This window comes from Dipteris shenzhenensis, chromosome 5 (assembly GCF_047967505.1).
Source record: "Dipteris shenzhenensis isolate YYH24624 ecotype China chromosome 5, Dip_SZ_1.0, whole genome shotgun sequence".
NCBI lineage: Eukaryota > Viridiplantae > Streptophyta > Polypodiopsida > Gleicheniales > Dipteridaceae > Dipteris > Dipteris shenzhenensis.
Genome location: NC_141600.1, coordinates 59,505,300 through 59,523,081, shown reverse-complemented (window position 1 = coordinate 59,523,081; position 17,782 = coordinate 59,505,300). Strand labels below are relative to the sequence as shown.

The window sequence follows — 17,782 nt, the reverse complement described above, 5'->3', positions numbered from 1 at the left end:
ACCAAAGTCAAAGTTTTGGCCTTTTATACATTCCAAATTTTTAAGGGAGGAAAACCCTATTCTTTGTCACCATTTCTCTCAGCAGTTTGGTTCTGCAATTCCTCCCTCGCAGCAGGTTCTGTCTGCACGAAATTTACTGTTACAGCATGTTTCTCCTATTATTTTCACTGCTCAAGCTTTGGAATTGGAGGAACCTTCTACTGAGAGGGAATTGTCAGATGCAAATAAATCCTATGGTAGATGGAAATCTCCAGGATGAGATGGTCTTACAGTTGAGTTTTTTCTAGAATATTGGCCTCTTTTGAAGCATACATTGCTGCATATGGTGAATGTTGCTTGGTAAAATCAGAAAATGCTAGACACATGGAAGAGAGGTCTTGTTAAACTCCTTCCAAAAAAGCAAATTTGTGAATCTTTGGCTGACTGGAGACCTATCACCCTTATGCCAGTCATTTACAAAGTTACTACCAAAATGATTGTTGATCGGCTAAAGGGGTTTTTACATGATGGGTTGCATCCTGCGCAATATGGTTTTGTTCCGCGTAGGCATATCACAGATAACATTGCTAATGCCTATGTTGGAATTGAATATGCCAAATACACGCAGCAGGATGTTTTGCTATTGCAAGTTGATATTGCCAAAGCCTTTGATATTGTTAAGTGGGATTTTATTTCATCGACTATGCATGCATTGGGATTTGGCACAAAAATGCAGCAAGTTATCACTTGGCTATATCAAGATAGTAAAGCTGCCTGCATACTTTCAGGGGATATTTCTACAACCTGGACTCTTGGTTGTTTTGTTAGGCAAGGATGTCCCCTAAGTGCTTTACTTTAAGCCATAGCCACTCATCCAATGCTTCAATATGTGGACCACCTTTTAGACACTGACCAGTTGCACGGCTTGGAGATTTCTGGCAGTCGTAGCATGATCGCTCAAGCATATGCTGATGATTCTTTCTTTACCCCAAAAAATACTCGGAGTGATCTGTCCATGATTATGCGGTCTCTTTCTACATATGGATTGGCTGCTGGTCTTCGGGTCAATTTTCAGAAATCAAAATTGTTGCCGTTGCATGCTCATGAATGGCATAGTCTTTTGTGGCCTGGGGAAATTGTTCCCACTTCTCAATTGATTCGACATCTGGGCTATCCTCTAGGTTTGAGACTCACCCGTTCTCAATAAACTGATTGGGTGCTCATAAAGTTGAGGGAAAACCTTGAATATTGGAAGCTTGCAACTTAGCCATTACATGTTCGTTTGCGAATAACACAATCCATTTTAATAGCATACATACAATATTATATGCCTCTCATCATGTTCACTAAGGCAGATCTAGTTTCCTTTATGTCTGCTATTATGGAAATTTTTTGGTGTTCAAAAAATGGCAAGAAAAGTTTCAGATTACTCTCTATGCATCGTCTCTGTTCTCCAAAGATGCATCTACTTGCTCACAGAGTGAAAATGATGTTGCAGTTTATGCAAGGAGATCAGCCTTTGGCTTTCATGATCCGCTCTCTTTTATTACATATTCATACTTCTGCTTTTGGGCATTGGCAGCCTACTCAGTGGGATTTCCTATTTGGCTCTATCCAAGGCAAGATCAGAGGCTGCCCTTTTGTCTCTCGTCTGCTTCTTGATTGGAAACATATTTTATCCCACTTGGAATGTAATGGCCAGGATTCTTTGTCGGGAAATATTTATTGGTCTAAAGTATTCCACCCTTCTTTGGCCATACAAGAACCCACACGTTCTTATTTTCTCTCTTTCAAAGGCATTTCTTGTGTGATGGATGTACTTCAGGATGATGGCACTCTTTTATCCTTTTCTATGGCTGCTAGCAAATACGGTTTGGGAGCTCATTATCGTCCTTTATGGCATAGGATTTCAGCACTGCTTCAACCGTTCTTGCCAGTACCTCGTTTGGAACTTCAGAATAGGCTTGAGGATTGGATTTTACATTCTTCTTCCTCTTCAGCCCGTCCTTTGAAGCTCTCACATATCACAGTGTCATCTTTGTATAAAGTGTTATTATTTTCGCCTCGGATTTTTGACAGAGCAAATACTGTTTGGTATATGGATCGCCCACTAAAGTGGTGGAGAAAGCGACTGCGTCTCCTTTGGCATTATAAAGTCCCTCTTCGGCAACAGCTTTTCCTTTGGCGAGTCCTACCTGGCATTTTTCCATCTGGCCAGTTACTCGCACATCGACATATTACTATGGCTATTTGCCACAGATGCCTACACTATGCTGAATGTGTGCTTCACATCTTCTGGCACTGTCCACACACTTGTGATTTCATTGCTCTCACCCGACAGAGGCTTCGAGCGAGATTTCCTACTGTTACTTTTGGCAGGTTTTTCTGGTTGTTTGGTTTTCATCCAGCTAGACAGGGTTTTGACTTATTTTTTGTATGGGTATGCTACTGGGCACTGTGGACATTATGGATGGACAGAAATCATAGAGTCTTTGGTGATCCCCTATTTTCATCTTTTGTTTTTTTCACACAATCTCCGCAGCAATCATTCTATGATTGCGTTCAGACTCATTTGATTGATCAAGATGTATATACAGCTTATACTGAGATTTTTAGTTGAGTAGTAGTTACTCCACTTTCGAAGTAACTTTGAATGTAATTATTTTACAGCAATAAAAGATTTCTTCCCACAAAAAAAGTGCGTGGAGGTGGAGGCAACCGGCATGAGGGCAGCATTGATCAACAGGGAGAGACGGCGTGGAGTAGTGGAGCGATACAGAGATGCCACACTATGCAGAGGTTGACCAAAGCATGCACGATAGAAGTCCAGCCCATCGTTGGCCTACTCAGACAAGACCGTTCCAGCCAAGGTGTCAATCTTGATATGGATAAGCGGATATAGAGATCACGGAGATGACACCCCCCGCCATAGCGAGAGACAACTCGACAGACGCAGAATGAGACATTTTGTTGTCTCACTGGAGAGCAACCATGGCGTCTGGATATGCACTTCAGCCCATAGTTGCTTGTATGAGCTACTTTCTTGGTATATATGATGATGGCATTGACTATGTCTACACAGTTTTCTAGCATGGGTCAGGATGTTGGCTTAGTAGCTCCACCCTTTTGCTCATTGTATCACGTTTTCTATCAGTCTCATAGACCCATCGGTCTTTAGTAGAGTTTAATAAACGTTCTTTCTTTCTTTCTTTCTTTCATAGGCCACAAGGCCTTCCGAAGATGTTAATACAACTCTCTCTCTCTCTCTATCTCGGCCCCCCCAACTTCCCTACTCTTTCCCCTCTCCTCCTACTTAAACTCTTCAGCTTTGCCAATACAATTGCATCATGGATTTGTTGTGCATTTAAAAGTGATTAAGAGGGGATTCTGCATCAGAATTTAAATTGTAACATTTCTCTAAAGCTGAAGTTCAAACTTGGAATTCCAAGCATTGAAGGAGTAAAGAAGAATAAGAAGAAGAGATAAAGTTTTGACACCCAAAAGAGAGAAGAATGAGAAAACATGTGCTATGTTAATTTGAAAAGGGCGAGTTGTATAATGCTGACTGTGTTTTTTCTTGCAGCTTGACATGAATACACTCCAGAGTCGTCTAGATGCGGAATTTCTTCTAGCTCATATGTGTACTGTTGGCTTCAAGGAGTGGATAGTTGTACTCGCTACTCTATTAAGACGCATAGAGGTGAGGTCTGCTTCCCCGTTTGCCAACAAAATCATTGTTTCAAAAGGTAACTATAATGCATTGTTTAATCTCGCAAGCATGGGAAGAGGCATGCCAGTTATGTTCTATGAATGCTAAAAGGTTACTGATTTTTAATCCCTCAAAACTTCTTGAGAACAAGCTAACTTATTTCTTTTATCATAATTATTTTTGTGCACTTATTTTCTTCCATTCATGTTATAACTTTTTGCTGCTAAATACTAGAAGGTTGATACAACCATTAGGCTCTCCATACAAGATCAGGTCATCACATCCTTCATTTGGTTTCATAGACTAGCATATGTTAAGAGCCCTTTTTTTTTGTTAATGTGTTATCCCCTTTTGCTTATATCTTAAGGTCTAGAGTGTATATTGTGCATGTTGTACATGTGTGTGGGTGCCTCAACCCTGGGTTTAAGAAAAGGGTAATTGTATTTGGCGATTGAATCGGCCAGCTAAGTGGTGGAGGAAAAGACTGCGGGAACTTTGGGCATACAAGCTTTCACTTCGGCAACAGGTTTTTTAATGGTGAGTGCTTCTGGGAATTTTCCATCTGGACAGTTTTTGGCCCGTAGGCACATTGCTCTTGTTTTATGTCATCGGTGTCTGACTTCTCAGGAGACTGTGCCTCATTTATTAAGGCATTGGCTGTCTTCTCAGCAGTTCCTAGATTCTCTTCGACAGCGGCTACGAGCGAGTTTCCCGACTCTTCTCTTCGGGAAATTTTTTTGGCTCTTTGGATTTCATCCACAGCGATCGGAGTTTCATCTTTTCTTTGTTTGGGCTCGCTATTGGGCACTTTGGACTTTATGGACAGACCACAATTGTAAAGTCTTTAGTGATCTCAATTTTTTTTTGTTTCCTTTCTTTAAGCGTTCTCTGCAGCAATCTTTCTTTGATTGATTGCATACTCGCCATATAGATCAAGATGTATATTTGGCTTATACTGAGATCTTCAGTTGATGTATTTTCTAGCGCCTCTTTTCTGAGGTGACTATTCTTGTAATATAATCAATCAAAGTTTTCACTTAAAAAAAAAAGTGTGTGTGTGTGTGAGCTAGGTGCTTTACTGGTTGGTCCTTTGTTAGCTGCCTAGTGTGTAGCTTTTTTGGCTTGCCATACTTGTTCGCATCTGAGGGAGATGGTTCTGCATCTGTTTTGGACCTGCCCTACTACTCACGATTTTGTTCTAAAACCTTAGGGCTACCTTCATGCTTGTTTTCCGAAGATCTCTTTTGGTAGGAAGCTAGTTGTTTGGTAGATATACCTTTACGCCAGACTATTTTCACTTTTTTTTGCTAGTGTTGCTATTGGGCAATGTGATCATTATATCATGCCTATAACATTCGACTGTACATGCACTCTTCGGTGGATGTTTATCTCTTCTTTTATTCCTCCCTGTATTGGTTTCTCCAAGATGCGCATTGTCTTGGAGATCTTCCTCTGGCCCAATTGGAAGTGTTTATCATTGTTTCTAGGTTTTGAATATTAGTTGCTCTACTTTGGGGCAGCTATGAACATACATTCTTTTTACATAAGATACTTCTTTTCACATAGAAAAAAAGGGTGTGTAGTGTGCGCGTGTGTGTGCATGTGCGTCTGAGTGAAGGTTTTGTGGGGGGAGTTTGTAACTCATTATCTTTACTCTTTGGGTCCCATGGAATGTGCTGACGAGGATAGCTGCCCTACAATTAGATGTGCCATAGACTAGCCATGACTAGAAGAAACAAAGAAAGTTTATTGAAAGTCTTCGGAAGACAAAGGGTCTGGAGACTAAAGAAGTATGATACAATCAGCTGAGGGGTGGAGCCACTAAGCGGGCAAGAGCACCCATGATGAATACAAAAAGAAAAGAACCATAAGCATTATCATAATGACATCAATACATTGAGATAAAAACTCTCCCCGGGCTTAGAGGATGGGAGCTGGTGGGGTGTTGCTGTATGAGGCTACTGTGGTGGCATAAAACCTGTGATGGAACGTTGGCGGCGACTGTTGACATATGTGGCCCGTCGTGGTATCCTACCTATGGCCCTGTGAGGCGAACAAGCGCCATTGTCTATGCATTGGTGCCCGTTGTTGAAGTCACTATTTGACATGTGGTCAATAGTATCCTCAATCAACTCTTGCTCTGTAAATCGGACTAGAGTCTCCAACCCCTTCCAACTCCATAGAGAATGGTCTTACCTCTCTCATTCCAAAGGATACAAATAACCTAAAAAGCTCTTAATCGTTTTGATGGAGAGATGAAGTCTTGTGATTTGTACCTATGAGTGGAGGAAATCACTCATTGCTTAGCTACAAAAAGATAAAGGAACAGTGCAAGAGAGCAGCCTGATTAACAAATTATGTATTGGCAATCTATCTTCTATACCACCCTGATTAAGAATTTGGTGGTAAAGAGAATAAATCTCTGTAACGCATAGCTTAGAGAAACATGTATTGGAGATTTCCTTCCAAGAAACCCTAGTCCACCTTGTTATATGACTTCTCAAACTGAAATAGAAGAGTAGCCAAGGTCTCCTTGGCGTACTGAAGAAAATGTAAGAAGCTATCAAATATGCTCCTGCCCTGTACGAAGCTGATTTGAGTATTGTGTATAAGATCAAGGAGGAGGGCTGAAGTCTCAAGTTTATTAGCTTGGCCAAAATCTTGTAGGTGTGACCTAGAAGAGTGATTGACCTCCATTGGGGAATGTGGGTTGTGTCACCGCCTTTGGCGATGAGATGAACGAATCCCTTTGAGAGAGAGGAGCACATGATGCTGCTGTCCCGAATCTCTTGGAAAACTGAAGTGATAGAGACCACCCCTATCGTATCGTAGTGTGTGACGAAGAAAGTAGGAGCAATGCTGTCATGGCTTGGGAACTTACCTTTTGGCATAGCAGTCCTAAGCTCTTGTGTTGTGAAGGGGGCATCCAAAAGTATCCTCAATGTCAGAGGTCATGTGATAATTGGGAGAACAGGGCAGCAGATAGCATAGGATCACAGAATTCTTTTTTGGGTGGGAGCTGAACTGAGTGTGGTCTCTAGGGTAAATAACACAGTGTGGTCTCTAGAGCAAATGTTATTGAATCTGCTCTTCATGGACGGAAGACCAGCAGGAGGATGTCTACAGGGTGCTCATAGCATCATAGCGCCAGGATATGTCACAAAGCCCATGTGTATGCCTCACTAAGTGTAGCAGGAGGGAAGAACAATGGATTTCAGACATGCTAAAGAGACACAAGGATCCTCAGTTGGACCTAAATCAGGCTCAGATTGCTTGTGACAGATCAGTTGCAAGGCCCAGCTATCTGAGATATGCATACTGCCCACGTATTTGAGGTCGACTCGCATCATTTTGGCCTAGGGATCAGCCTTTTTAGAAACAGCATATCTTCTCACCATAGTGACCTCATGTAGTGGTTTAGCCTGCAACATTCTGAGCTGGACTCACATCATTCAATAACCTTTGCCTTCACTAGAATCATACTTGCATGTGATATGCATCAGAGGCTTTATGGATTATTCTGCCACATTAGCACAAGATTTTCGTGATATCTTTGTCCACTAGGTTCTTTGGACTGGTCTTTCTTGGTGAATCCACTCAGTTTGGTGGCTTGAGTAGAAAATTTTATGGATTGTATGCATCTTCTATTCCTTTTTTGTTATTTTAGGACTCCAAAAGTTGAGCCTTCAAGTTCCATTATTTGTAATGAATGGAAGTCCCACATCTGTTTTAGATTTCATGGTTGAGGATTGCTTCTATTCCTAATGGGCCCAAAATTGTCATTGTTACACAGTATCTTGTTTAGGCGATTATTTCTCCTCTTCTTAATTTATTCTCTTTAAATGCTTCAACATCTTCATATCTTGAATTAAGCTTGATTTTATTTAAAGCAGAGGTTTGTCTCCTTTTGGCTGTAATCCGCCAACCTCTTGCAATTATGATGTATTGTTAGTCGCTTCTATACTATATCTTTAAAAACTGTAATGTGTTACTTATTTCTTGCAAATAGAAACAAGATTCTTTCCTTTTCCTTTGGAGCTATGACCAAACTTGGTACAAAGACCATTGATATAGGTGGATGCTCATGTGATTTGTGGATGTGTGTGCAGGTGTGAGTTTATATCGTCTGCATCCCACGGAGTGGATGGTCTTTAATCTATTGTGTGAGGTTAAAAACTGCACTATTCGCCTTTTGTTTTCATCCCCTTCTTTCATCTCCCAGATCTCTGATTTCATAGTTCATCCCCTTATGCCAATAGCTGACCTACTCACACCTATCCCTTGGTTTGACAATGTCCCAAGCCATTCAGGTCACTTCCACGATCATGTCCTCCATGTATTTACACAAAGACTACCCTTCATTAAAACTGCACAATTCGTTTTTTTCTTTCCACACAATGAGTTTGGCATCTGTTAATATATGATGCATACATGGAGGGGACCATAGTGTAGTAGACTACGTCACCCTTTTTTCTAGAGAAAATTATCTCTTTTCTTCCCACGATCAGCATTTCACAGACTGCTGATTTGTATGGTGGGTTTTTCAAGCATTGACAACTTCATGCCTCCACTGCCTCATCCATCCTGATGTCCTGCTGCTGCTGCTGCTGCTGATATTGATGATGATGCTGAGATTGATATATAGTCGACCATTGACATGACTATGTTGTACTTAAGACTTAGTACTTACCATTTTTTTGCATTTTGCATTGGTATGGATGCTCGTTTAGTAGCTCCACTACCACAGCTCGTTTTATCAGGATTTTCACAGTCTCATAGACCCATCGGTCTTCCGAAGACTTTAATAAACTTTCTTTCTTTCTTTCTTTCTGTGACTATCCTATTGCAGTTTCTTATTTGCCGCTATTGCAATGTCTTTTGAGCTTCCTTCAAATTGTGTTTTCCTTGAACTCTTGCTCTATTTGCGACATTTGGTATCAGAGCGGGCTGCCCCTTGCTCCCACACCACTCCCCTCACCTCGCCCGCCTCCTGGAAACAATTTTGTTGCGGACACTTGAAGTTTCATAGCGAAGAAAGTCACCAACCAGCTCGTTTTTGGTCAGCCACCTGCATATTTCAGGTCAAAAGAGCTCTAGGAGCCTCTCTTCAACTAGGTGACTTCTTCTACGGCAGAAGCGCCTGATTTTGATGGACGTTTGCAGCTGGTTGACCTGGTTTACTTCAATTTTCACCTCTTGCTAAGCTTCTAAGACTAGGCGACTGATCTCTGAGGCTGCTTCAACCTATGCGACCCTGTTTTGGGCCAAAACTTCCCTGCTGCAGAGTTTTTAAGGAGGAAAACTGTTTCTGAAGGCTTTTTTAATCTACGACAGCTGGCTCTTGACATGCCAACTGTTTTAGAGCATTTTTTGCTTCAGTTTGCAGTTCTGTAGCAGGTTGTACCCGTTTCCAGCAAAAGAGCCTGCTGTTTTACCTGTTATGAGGTGGTTTTGGACTCTTTCAAGTGGTATCAGACCTGTTCTGAATAGGGTGACCTATTTCCACTCAGAATCAACCTGTTTTTTTGTTGATTCCAATGGCACGCCCCTTGTTTTTGGAAAAGTGCCTGGTTTTTGGTGGTTTGGATCTTGTTTTTGACTTGTTTTCAATAGTACTTCTGTTGTAGAGCATTTATATTGTTGTCTCACAGCTATACCAGCCCAAACAGAGGCTAATAATCTCTGTTTCGCTCATGTTGCAAAGCCTCTTAGAGAATAAAGGGAAAGGAGGGGGGGGGGGAGGGGGGGAAGGTTGTTTTTGGGCAAAAATCTGTCCATCGTTGGTCTCTTTTCAAGGTGCTTTTGGTACTCTAAAATCGGAGATTTGCACCAGGTAAGATTTTAGCTATTTTTTATGTTGCATTTGGAGTTTTGATTCTTTCCAGTACTCGTATTCCCTTGCGCCTGGGGAAATCTTCTTTTCAGGTATACAGTTTTTCAGTGGGATAAAGTGTATTTTGGAGTCAAGCATTGGCTACTTTGGGCAGAGATTGTAAGTGTGCAATAGGGATAGTTTTTGTGCTTTTGTTTGAGATGGCCCAGAACCCAGGAGGATAAGTTGGATGGCACCAACTATTTTCTTTGGAGCTTTATGGTTAGGAAACTTTTGGTTACCAAGCGACTTTGGGGATTTCGTCACTAGTAATGATGTTGGTCCCGCTGCCATTGCCCTAGTCACTCCTTTGTAGAGCAAGGAGGAGGTTGTGGGCAATAGGCTCGAGCACAAGCGATGATGTCATAACCAGATTTAGAGCTCGTCTCTACTACATTGAACTCCCTATCAGAGTCTTATCTTCCTTTTCATACGTCACTCAATTCGTCCATGATAGGGAATCACAACCCTCTCACCTTTTAGGAGTTCATTGGAATGTTGTTGTAGAAAGAGCAAACTGGAAAGAATCTGTCAGTAAATGCGCATGGTAGAGATCTTTTGTTGCGAAAGATAAGGGCAAAGGCAAATATCATCCCAAACATAATGTTGTCATACTTCCGGAAAGGAAAAAAAGCATGCAGATAAGCCTATGAACGAGGGAAAATGCCATTATTGCAAAAAGCTAGGTCATCACATCAATGAATGCCCAAAGAGAATGGCAAAGGAGAAGCAATAGTTTTTTTTGTATGGTCGTTTCAGGTTCTTCAGCCACTAATGCAGTAAAAGATGATGCCTTAACAAAACTTGTAGAGCATGATGCATTAGTAAAAGAGAACTGTGGGGATGCCCACAAGGGACTAGAAATAGTCCAAGTACTAGAATGCATGCATTAGACTAACCTTTAACGGGTTAAAGTGTTGGATTTTGGATGTGTAGGTCCAAGAAGGGTGCAAAAAAGGCTCGAAAGCCAAGGGAAAGCGCCAAAAAGCGGGATCTAAGACACAAAAAGCACTAGGAGGAGGTGTTTGCCCAGATATGGAGGACCCCACAAGGCTAAAAGCTAGCGAAATAGCCTATAAGCCAAGATTCTGGCTCAAAAAGCATGCGAATCAGCTTTGAGAAGCTCTGGAAAGCTAAAAGTGTAAAAGCCCAGCTTTTTGGGAAAGAAAGTCTAAAATTAGGCAAAATAAAGCTAGCCCCAGCTTTTTAGAAAGCTATGCTCTTGGGTTGGGTCCAAGCCTATAAAAGAAGAGCCCCTAAGCTCTAGAATCAATAAGAGTTGTACTCAGCCAAGCTCTTGTGAGAGCTAGTTGTACAAAATTCTATTTCTATTGCAATAAAGACCTTGGGGGGGGGGGGGGGGGGAGGTTGGGCGGGTTCTAGCCCTTTTTTTGGGCCCTAGTGCAGTGTGATGCTTGTATCCCTATTCTCCCATCACTCTTTCTTGAAGAGGACTGTGTCCTCATAGCTTCTTCCTGTAATCCGCGCAATCCCAACGCCAGGGTTCTTCCCCAGATGATTGCGATTTGTTCCAGAGTATTCCTGCTGTGATTGCGATTCAATTGTTGGCTTCCAGGAGCTGTCCTAGTGCTGCAATTTCATGCCATCCAGTCCAAAGCATCCATAGTTGCTGAAATAGTGTTCCCAAAGTGGACTTTTGAGTAGTAGTTCCAGTTTCAATTGTGAAGTCACAAATGCCACCAAGAAGAACAATGTTTCCTTGCAAGAAGTTGAACTATGAAAGTAACTACAAAAGGCAAAGACACGCAGAGAATCGATGGGAGCAGTAGAATTCAACTTATAGATAGCAAATAGCCTTAGTCGCAAGGAGAGAAAAAACAAGGAATGAACTAGTAAGAAATTTCATAAACCTAGGCAACACCTAGGAAGGGGAATGACAAGCAACCTGATCCCATAAGAGACTCTACAAGCCCCCCCATGTTATTAAGCACAAGCAAGCTATACTTGCAAGAGACACATCTTTACAATCTAAGGTTACAGGTCTCTACAAGCTGGCACACCCAGTCACACATAGTCCAAGGTACTTGAATCTAACAACTGTCAAAGGCATGCATCACAGTTGCAAAAAACCAACAACCATCTTGCAGTCAATCTTGCATACAACAAATAACAACGGCAATGCAATTTTTATTGTGAGATTAATCAAAGGATATACATGGCCAGTTTCAAAAAGGGACACATGGTCGAATAAGGAAGTGATATGGACCATTCTCTCTTCATTTGCTTTTGCAAACATTTCTAAAACCAAAGTCTTGACACTTTGCATAAGCCTGAACATGCATTTGTGCATACTCTGTGGGAGATGTTGGCGAGTGTATCTGCATTGCACATTTGGAGATCCAGATGTACAGAGGCTTTGGATGGTTCCCAAGTCCACCCTGCGTATACATTGGCTAGTTTTTGGATAGGCACAGTACACACCTTGGTAGCCGTTTGGGAGAGATGTAGGTGTCTTTCTGAGCAGCCTTTACCTACAGACATGAAATTTTTTTTGAGGGAGTGGAGCAGTTCCTTGTTCTTGTCGAAATACCCCACAGGGTTGATGGCAATTTCAGCCTCTACCCTCGTTAATTTCTAGCTCTTTTACAGGATCTTGACTTTACCGTATCTAGGGTTCAATGATGCTATATTTTGATTCAAAAACTCAAGAAAAAGCATTGATAGTAAAACAAAGCTTGTCCACCCCATTGGCACCTCCATCAATGAAAATAATTGCTTTTTTCTTCAAAGGCTTCTATAAAGCTGTTTTCTTACACACAAAATGACATGGATCATAAACTTGTATAGCTTGATGGCAAGGACAAAATAGCATATCACCAGTCCTTAATTCATAAAAATTTCTTCTGCTAGAGGTGTGATATTGGATTTTTTGGTTATGATGAGGTGGAAGCCAACTTAGTGCTAAGGACCCTACATCTCGTACGAGAAATTTGTATGTGAAGGAAAGTGGTTCTTTTTAGCTTACAATGTTTTAGTAGGCAAGTAATTGGAAAACGGAACTTGATGACATGCACTCATAAGGAGTCATAACATGAGGAAAGCGCGAAGCACTTTCTTGAACTCACCAGGAGAGTAGATATGTATCAGCATAGATGCAAGTAGTAGCATAGAAAATCAAGCAACTCAAGGACAAACACAAGTCACAGTTGAAAGAGATGCTTTGATGGTTAATCTTGAGTCGCTAAATGCATAATGTGAAAAAAGGGAAAAGGAAATTCTATGCCTAAGGGTGCTAGGAAATTAGATAGAAAAACTTCTACGATAGGGGCAGAGCATCAAAAGACAACAATTTGATTAGACCCTCAAGGTTATCAACCAAAGGTTGGCTAGGAGCAAGTTGAGTGCTAGTATTGGTCTAAGTCGACTATGTCCGCATCATTCCAGAAGAGTCAAGTGAGCTGCCTATAGCGTCATCCATGGCAATTGCACAAGCCACATAGCAGCCTAGTGAATCAAGGTTGATAGAAGAGCCTATCCTAGAATAAAGAGGAGTTTTCTCCCACCTTATGGAAGTTTGTTCCTCACCTTGTCAAAGTTGTTGCCACTTTAGCATTGGTATGGCCTTGTAGACCTAATAGGACATTTAGTCTACTTGCGACACCTAGTGGTTACAAAGCAGCTCATCAATGTTGATGAGATTGTACTAGATCCTTAGATGGTGTCCATGAAATTGTTTGGACCACCTGATTCTTATCAGGGCTTTGCTACGAGTTGAGGTTAGTGGCTATGGGTAACTCCAACCACTACACCTTTGTTCAGCTTAGTAGAGTCGCTCAAGTATGGATGCCTCCATCAATGCAGACCAAGCCTTCACCACAGATGACAAAGGAAAAGGAAAGGAGGGCAAGAATTTAGCAAGCCCAAATGTACTCCTAGTACCTCATAGCCAAGGTGATGTCAAGAAGAAAAAGAGATGCGACTTTTTCAAGAAGCCACAACTTTTGAAAGAAGCCCGGACATGACATCTCAAAGTGTGGAAGCACATTACTTCGGAGAAAAAGAAGCAACATCAAGGACTTGGTAGCTGCTCCTGCCACCCATGAGCACATCCATGAGGCAGCACATATGGCTCATAATGAGTGAGCATTTGTTGTCACATGCCACTAAATCTGTCCGAGCATGATGCAGTTTTGATTCTATGTCAGACTGGTATTTTGATAGTGGTGCTTCTGAGCTCATCACCTCCTGCAAAAATTTATTTCAGTCCTTCAATGATGCACCTAAGGGGGCCATTGTCACATGTGCAAATAATGCAAATCTTATCCTGTGAGAGGGATTGGTCAAGTGTAAGTCACTTCAGTTTCAGGAGATGCAGTTATTCTTGTAGAAGTGTTGAATACTCCAGGTAAAAAAAAGAATCTAATTTTTACCTCAGCCATTTCTAAATATGGCTTCAAGGTGATAGTTCGGCAACTCCTAAAAGACAATGGCAACAGCTTGCACCCGGGCTCGAGCCCAGAGGGTGCCAAAATTCCATCAATGCGATGATAGTAGAAGCTGGGCCGAGTTACAAAGTGACAATGACCCCTGCAGCTGGTTGAGGACCTGGAATTGTTATTTTTTTTTAATGCTACTCGCTTGGGATGGCATGGCGTTATAGACCATCCCCATGGTTGTTTATTCATATTGTAGAGGCAAGGGATAGAGTTCTCACTCTCCCACCTCATGTTTAATTTGTTTTGAGTGGAATAAATTATTTTACTATGGAAAAAGTGATGATGGCTGCTGGCAGGTGCTCCACCTTGGAAGTCTCAGCCAGAGTCACAGAGGAAGTACACAGTGAGCTCCAAGCTTTGCTGCAATTGTATGCTTGAGAGAGAGCGCTTGTGCCGTATCCAGCTGTTGATTAGATCTTCTCCACCACGTGATGTTTGTCCCCTCGTTGCTGGCGTTGACCTTGTAACGACAGAAGGACACAGATGGAAGTAAGTCCCAAAGAAGTAAAGAAATGTTTAACCCCAGCACGACATTGGGGTCACAGTTGAGCTGGAGATTAGGCGATAGCCAAGGGTGAGGCTAGGCGCTGACCTGAGAATACCCCAGATGGCAGAATCAGCTTGGTGTCAGCTAGGAATGAGTATAACGAAGGGCACTATAGACATTTGGATGTTTTGGCTAATGACCTGATTAGTAGCAGATTAGTTAGAGCTCTGGAAAGGAGTTAAGAGTGATAAAATATAGAGGTGTAGAAATTCATGGAGAGGTATGTGTGTGTGTGTGTGAGAGAGAGAGAGAGCGAGTTTCCTGGCAGCTAATATACTCTCCCTGTGTCTTGCACAAGAGTTTCCTGATTTTGTCATTTGGGAAACTGTGTGCATGCACATGAGTTGTGAAAAGCAATATGGTGAAGGATGAACTTAGACTTCGAAGTTGAAGGTTGAGAGTTCACAGTGGGCTTATTTGGAGCATCCAAGACGATGCTGCTTGGGCAATGCTTGTCAGTCGGCTGTGCTCTCTGAAATTTCTTCTTTGTATGTAATGAAGGGGATTTGGGATCATCTTGCTTCTGGTACATACTGTTTGTAGCATTGGATTGTTCAGAATTGCTATCACATAGTAACGTGTTTGTAGGAAAGGCAATGTTAATACTCCAAATCCATTAGCCAGGACGAGTCTGAGTAATCGTTTTCAACATGCCATGTAGTACAGATAGTGCATGTGCAATAAGTTAGGCATATGGCTGTCGGTCTGGTAAGTGTGATTTAATTGCAATTTGTCTGGAGTCCACACACATACAGGGCTCTTATTAGCAGGCCTCATTCCATTTCTGTCACCGTTGGGCCCAAGGCAATTATTAGCAGCTTGGTAGGCACATTCTCGGAGGGGAAAAAGAATCATCAATCAATTTTTTGATAGCTTCAGGAGATGGTACTAGGCCTGCTTACTGGAGACGGTAACTCTACTGCTGAGGCATGTACAAGCTTAATCTATAATGTACTGTCTGTACCACCTGTTTGCACTACAGTGCTGGTTCTGTTATCTTTGAAATTTTACAAGAAACAATTCTCAGTGGAGAAGATAACGTTTCTGGATATAGTCATGATGTATGGCTTCTGATGTGGGTGTAAAAAAATGACATTTCATGGTTATGCGATATTACTTAATTGGAAAAGTGATGTACCCGTCCCCATTTTGAAAGTTTGGGAAACTTGGGTACACATATTGATATTCAATGCCTCTGGTTCTTGACGCTTGATTTGTTTTGCTGCTTGAAACTTAATTCTGAATCTTAATGGTTTAACATAAATGCATAGTATATTTTTGTGGAGTCCCTGCCAATTAGAGTCGATTTGCATGTTTTTGCGCCTTAATATGAAACCAAAATTTAACACAGGAAAAATGATTTACTTAAATCTCATTCTAAAGAACCTCTTCTATCAATTCAGTTTCTTATGTGAATGTGGCATCCCAAGGCTGAATTTTGTGTCATATTAGGAGTTTTCACAAGTAGGATTAAGACAAGTAGAAAATCTAGTAAGTGGATGTGGTAGATTGGTCCTTTGGGACTAATCGTTGCTTTGTATATATGCAGCCTGTTTTATAAGTCTTGTGTGTATTTATCTACAGGTTTTATTGGATCTTTTTAAAGGGGACCTACGCTTGTGGAATGCTTACAGTCAGACCCTTAGGGTGAGTCCACATCAGAGAGAAATCTTATACGAAAGCATTTGGTGCTAGTCTGTGTGTTAAACCTTACCGGTTATCCTGCTCATCTGTAACAGTTGCAGACAGAGTTCTCAGAGCTCGATGATTTGCTCTGCACAATCGAGGAAGCCCTTGAAGCTGTGGAATGACAGAACTGTTATATTGATTCGCTGATCCCAATTACGTGCTGGCATTGAATGACAAGGCTAGCATATGAGCTGTCTGCCTAATGTGCCAAGACTGAGTTTTAAGGTAAAGAATATATTTTGTTTGTAGTCAAGGGATATCTCATTTAGCTTTTTAAAACAATGAATGTAAGCATGATGGAGTAAGGTTTTTTAAACTCAGAATAAGCATGTCCTTTATTTCAGGTCAGAGGGTGTACAATATTGGAGGACGACTTTTGGGGGACAATTCATGAGCAAAGTAACTCTTAGCATAGTCATTAGCTTGTCCCGTGTACAATATTCAATTGTATGACATTAGTATACGTCCTTGAAGCTGATGCAATTGTAATCCATGGGTTAGTTATGGAGGTCAATTCTTTGTCAGAGAACTTTGTTAGCAAGTACCAAATTCCCAAAAATATTGGGATCACCAATTCAGTCAGTCAGTTGGGAGAAAGTATTATTATCTTGCGTAATTGTATGATATGCAAAGATGAAGCTTTAACTGATTTTTTTGAATCCTTCATCTAGAACTTCTTGGAGTACTGAAATTTCCTTATATAATGGGATTGGCAATTTAGACAGTTGGTTTCAGAACTCAGCTAATAGTTGTTCTCAATCATTTTCCCCATCCACGTGCACGCTGTGTCATTTTTTTGGCACTATCTTACTGCTAATATGTAAACTCTCACATTTCTTTCAGCAAGCATCATACAAGAAAAACTCACCGAAGGTGGCATATAAATCTTCAAAAGGGCATGCAAATGTTCAAAATAGTGTTTGCACGCTGGGGCTGTGTCGTATCTTTCTTGAGCTCTAATTAACTGAGTTCATGTTCATGTATGTTGCTATAAGCCTGAGACTACATCAGCACTCGAACCACCCCTCGATGCCATGCCAGTCGATGAGCCACAAGGGGAGCTAGTGCCAGATCAACAGTATGACTATTGTACACAAGACACTGAAATGCCATTGGAACAACATCCCCCAAGTACTACACATCGGGATGGCTACATGGGCACCACTTATCTATCTGTGCCCGAAGTGTCTTGATCTCTATGGCAATTGCCTGGAATTGGTCTTCGATTTCTGATGCAGTCTGCCTTTCCAATTCTCTTACATATTTTTCTTTGGTCAAGCTAGTGAATAGTTCTAACATTTGGATCATTTGGCTAGCTTGATGTTGGAGAATGACAGATGGTGATGAGGTTTGACGATGAGCTATAACAAGTCAAAGCCTTCTTTCCCCTCTTTTAAAGAGTTTGTGTGTTCCTGTGTGTGTTCTAGTCACATTGTGTGGGAGATTGACTTGTTATTTGTGTGCTCTTAACACAGAAGGCAATCGAGGATGTTGCACCAAAGTACATGTCCGATGAGCAATTCATGAAT

General features: G+C 41.4%; 1 protein-coding gene across 1 annotated transcript in view; it reads left to right on the top strand.

Moving 5' to 3' along the window:
- LOC147902253 (uncharacterized) overlaps nt 1-17,068 on the top strand; it is a 171,157-nt gene extending 154,089 nt beyond the window's left edge. The window contains exons 21-24 of the mRNA XM_087374827.1: nt 3,563-3,679; nt 16,149-16,211; nt 16,304-16,478; nt 16,598-17,068. Of these exons, the coding sequence (XP_087230953.1) occupies nt 3,563-3,679; nt 16,149-16,211; nt 16,304-16,375 (252 nt within the window). The 3' untranslated portion in view covers nt 16,376-16,478; nt 16,598-17,068. The remainder of the gene's footprint in view (nt 1-3,562; nt 3,680-16,148; nt 16,212-16,303; nt 16,479-16,597) is intronic.
- The last annotated feature ends 714 nt before the right edge of the window (nt 17,069-17,782 follow it).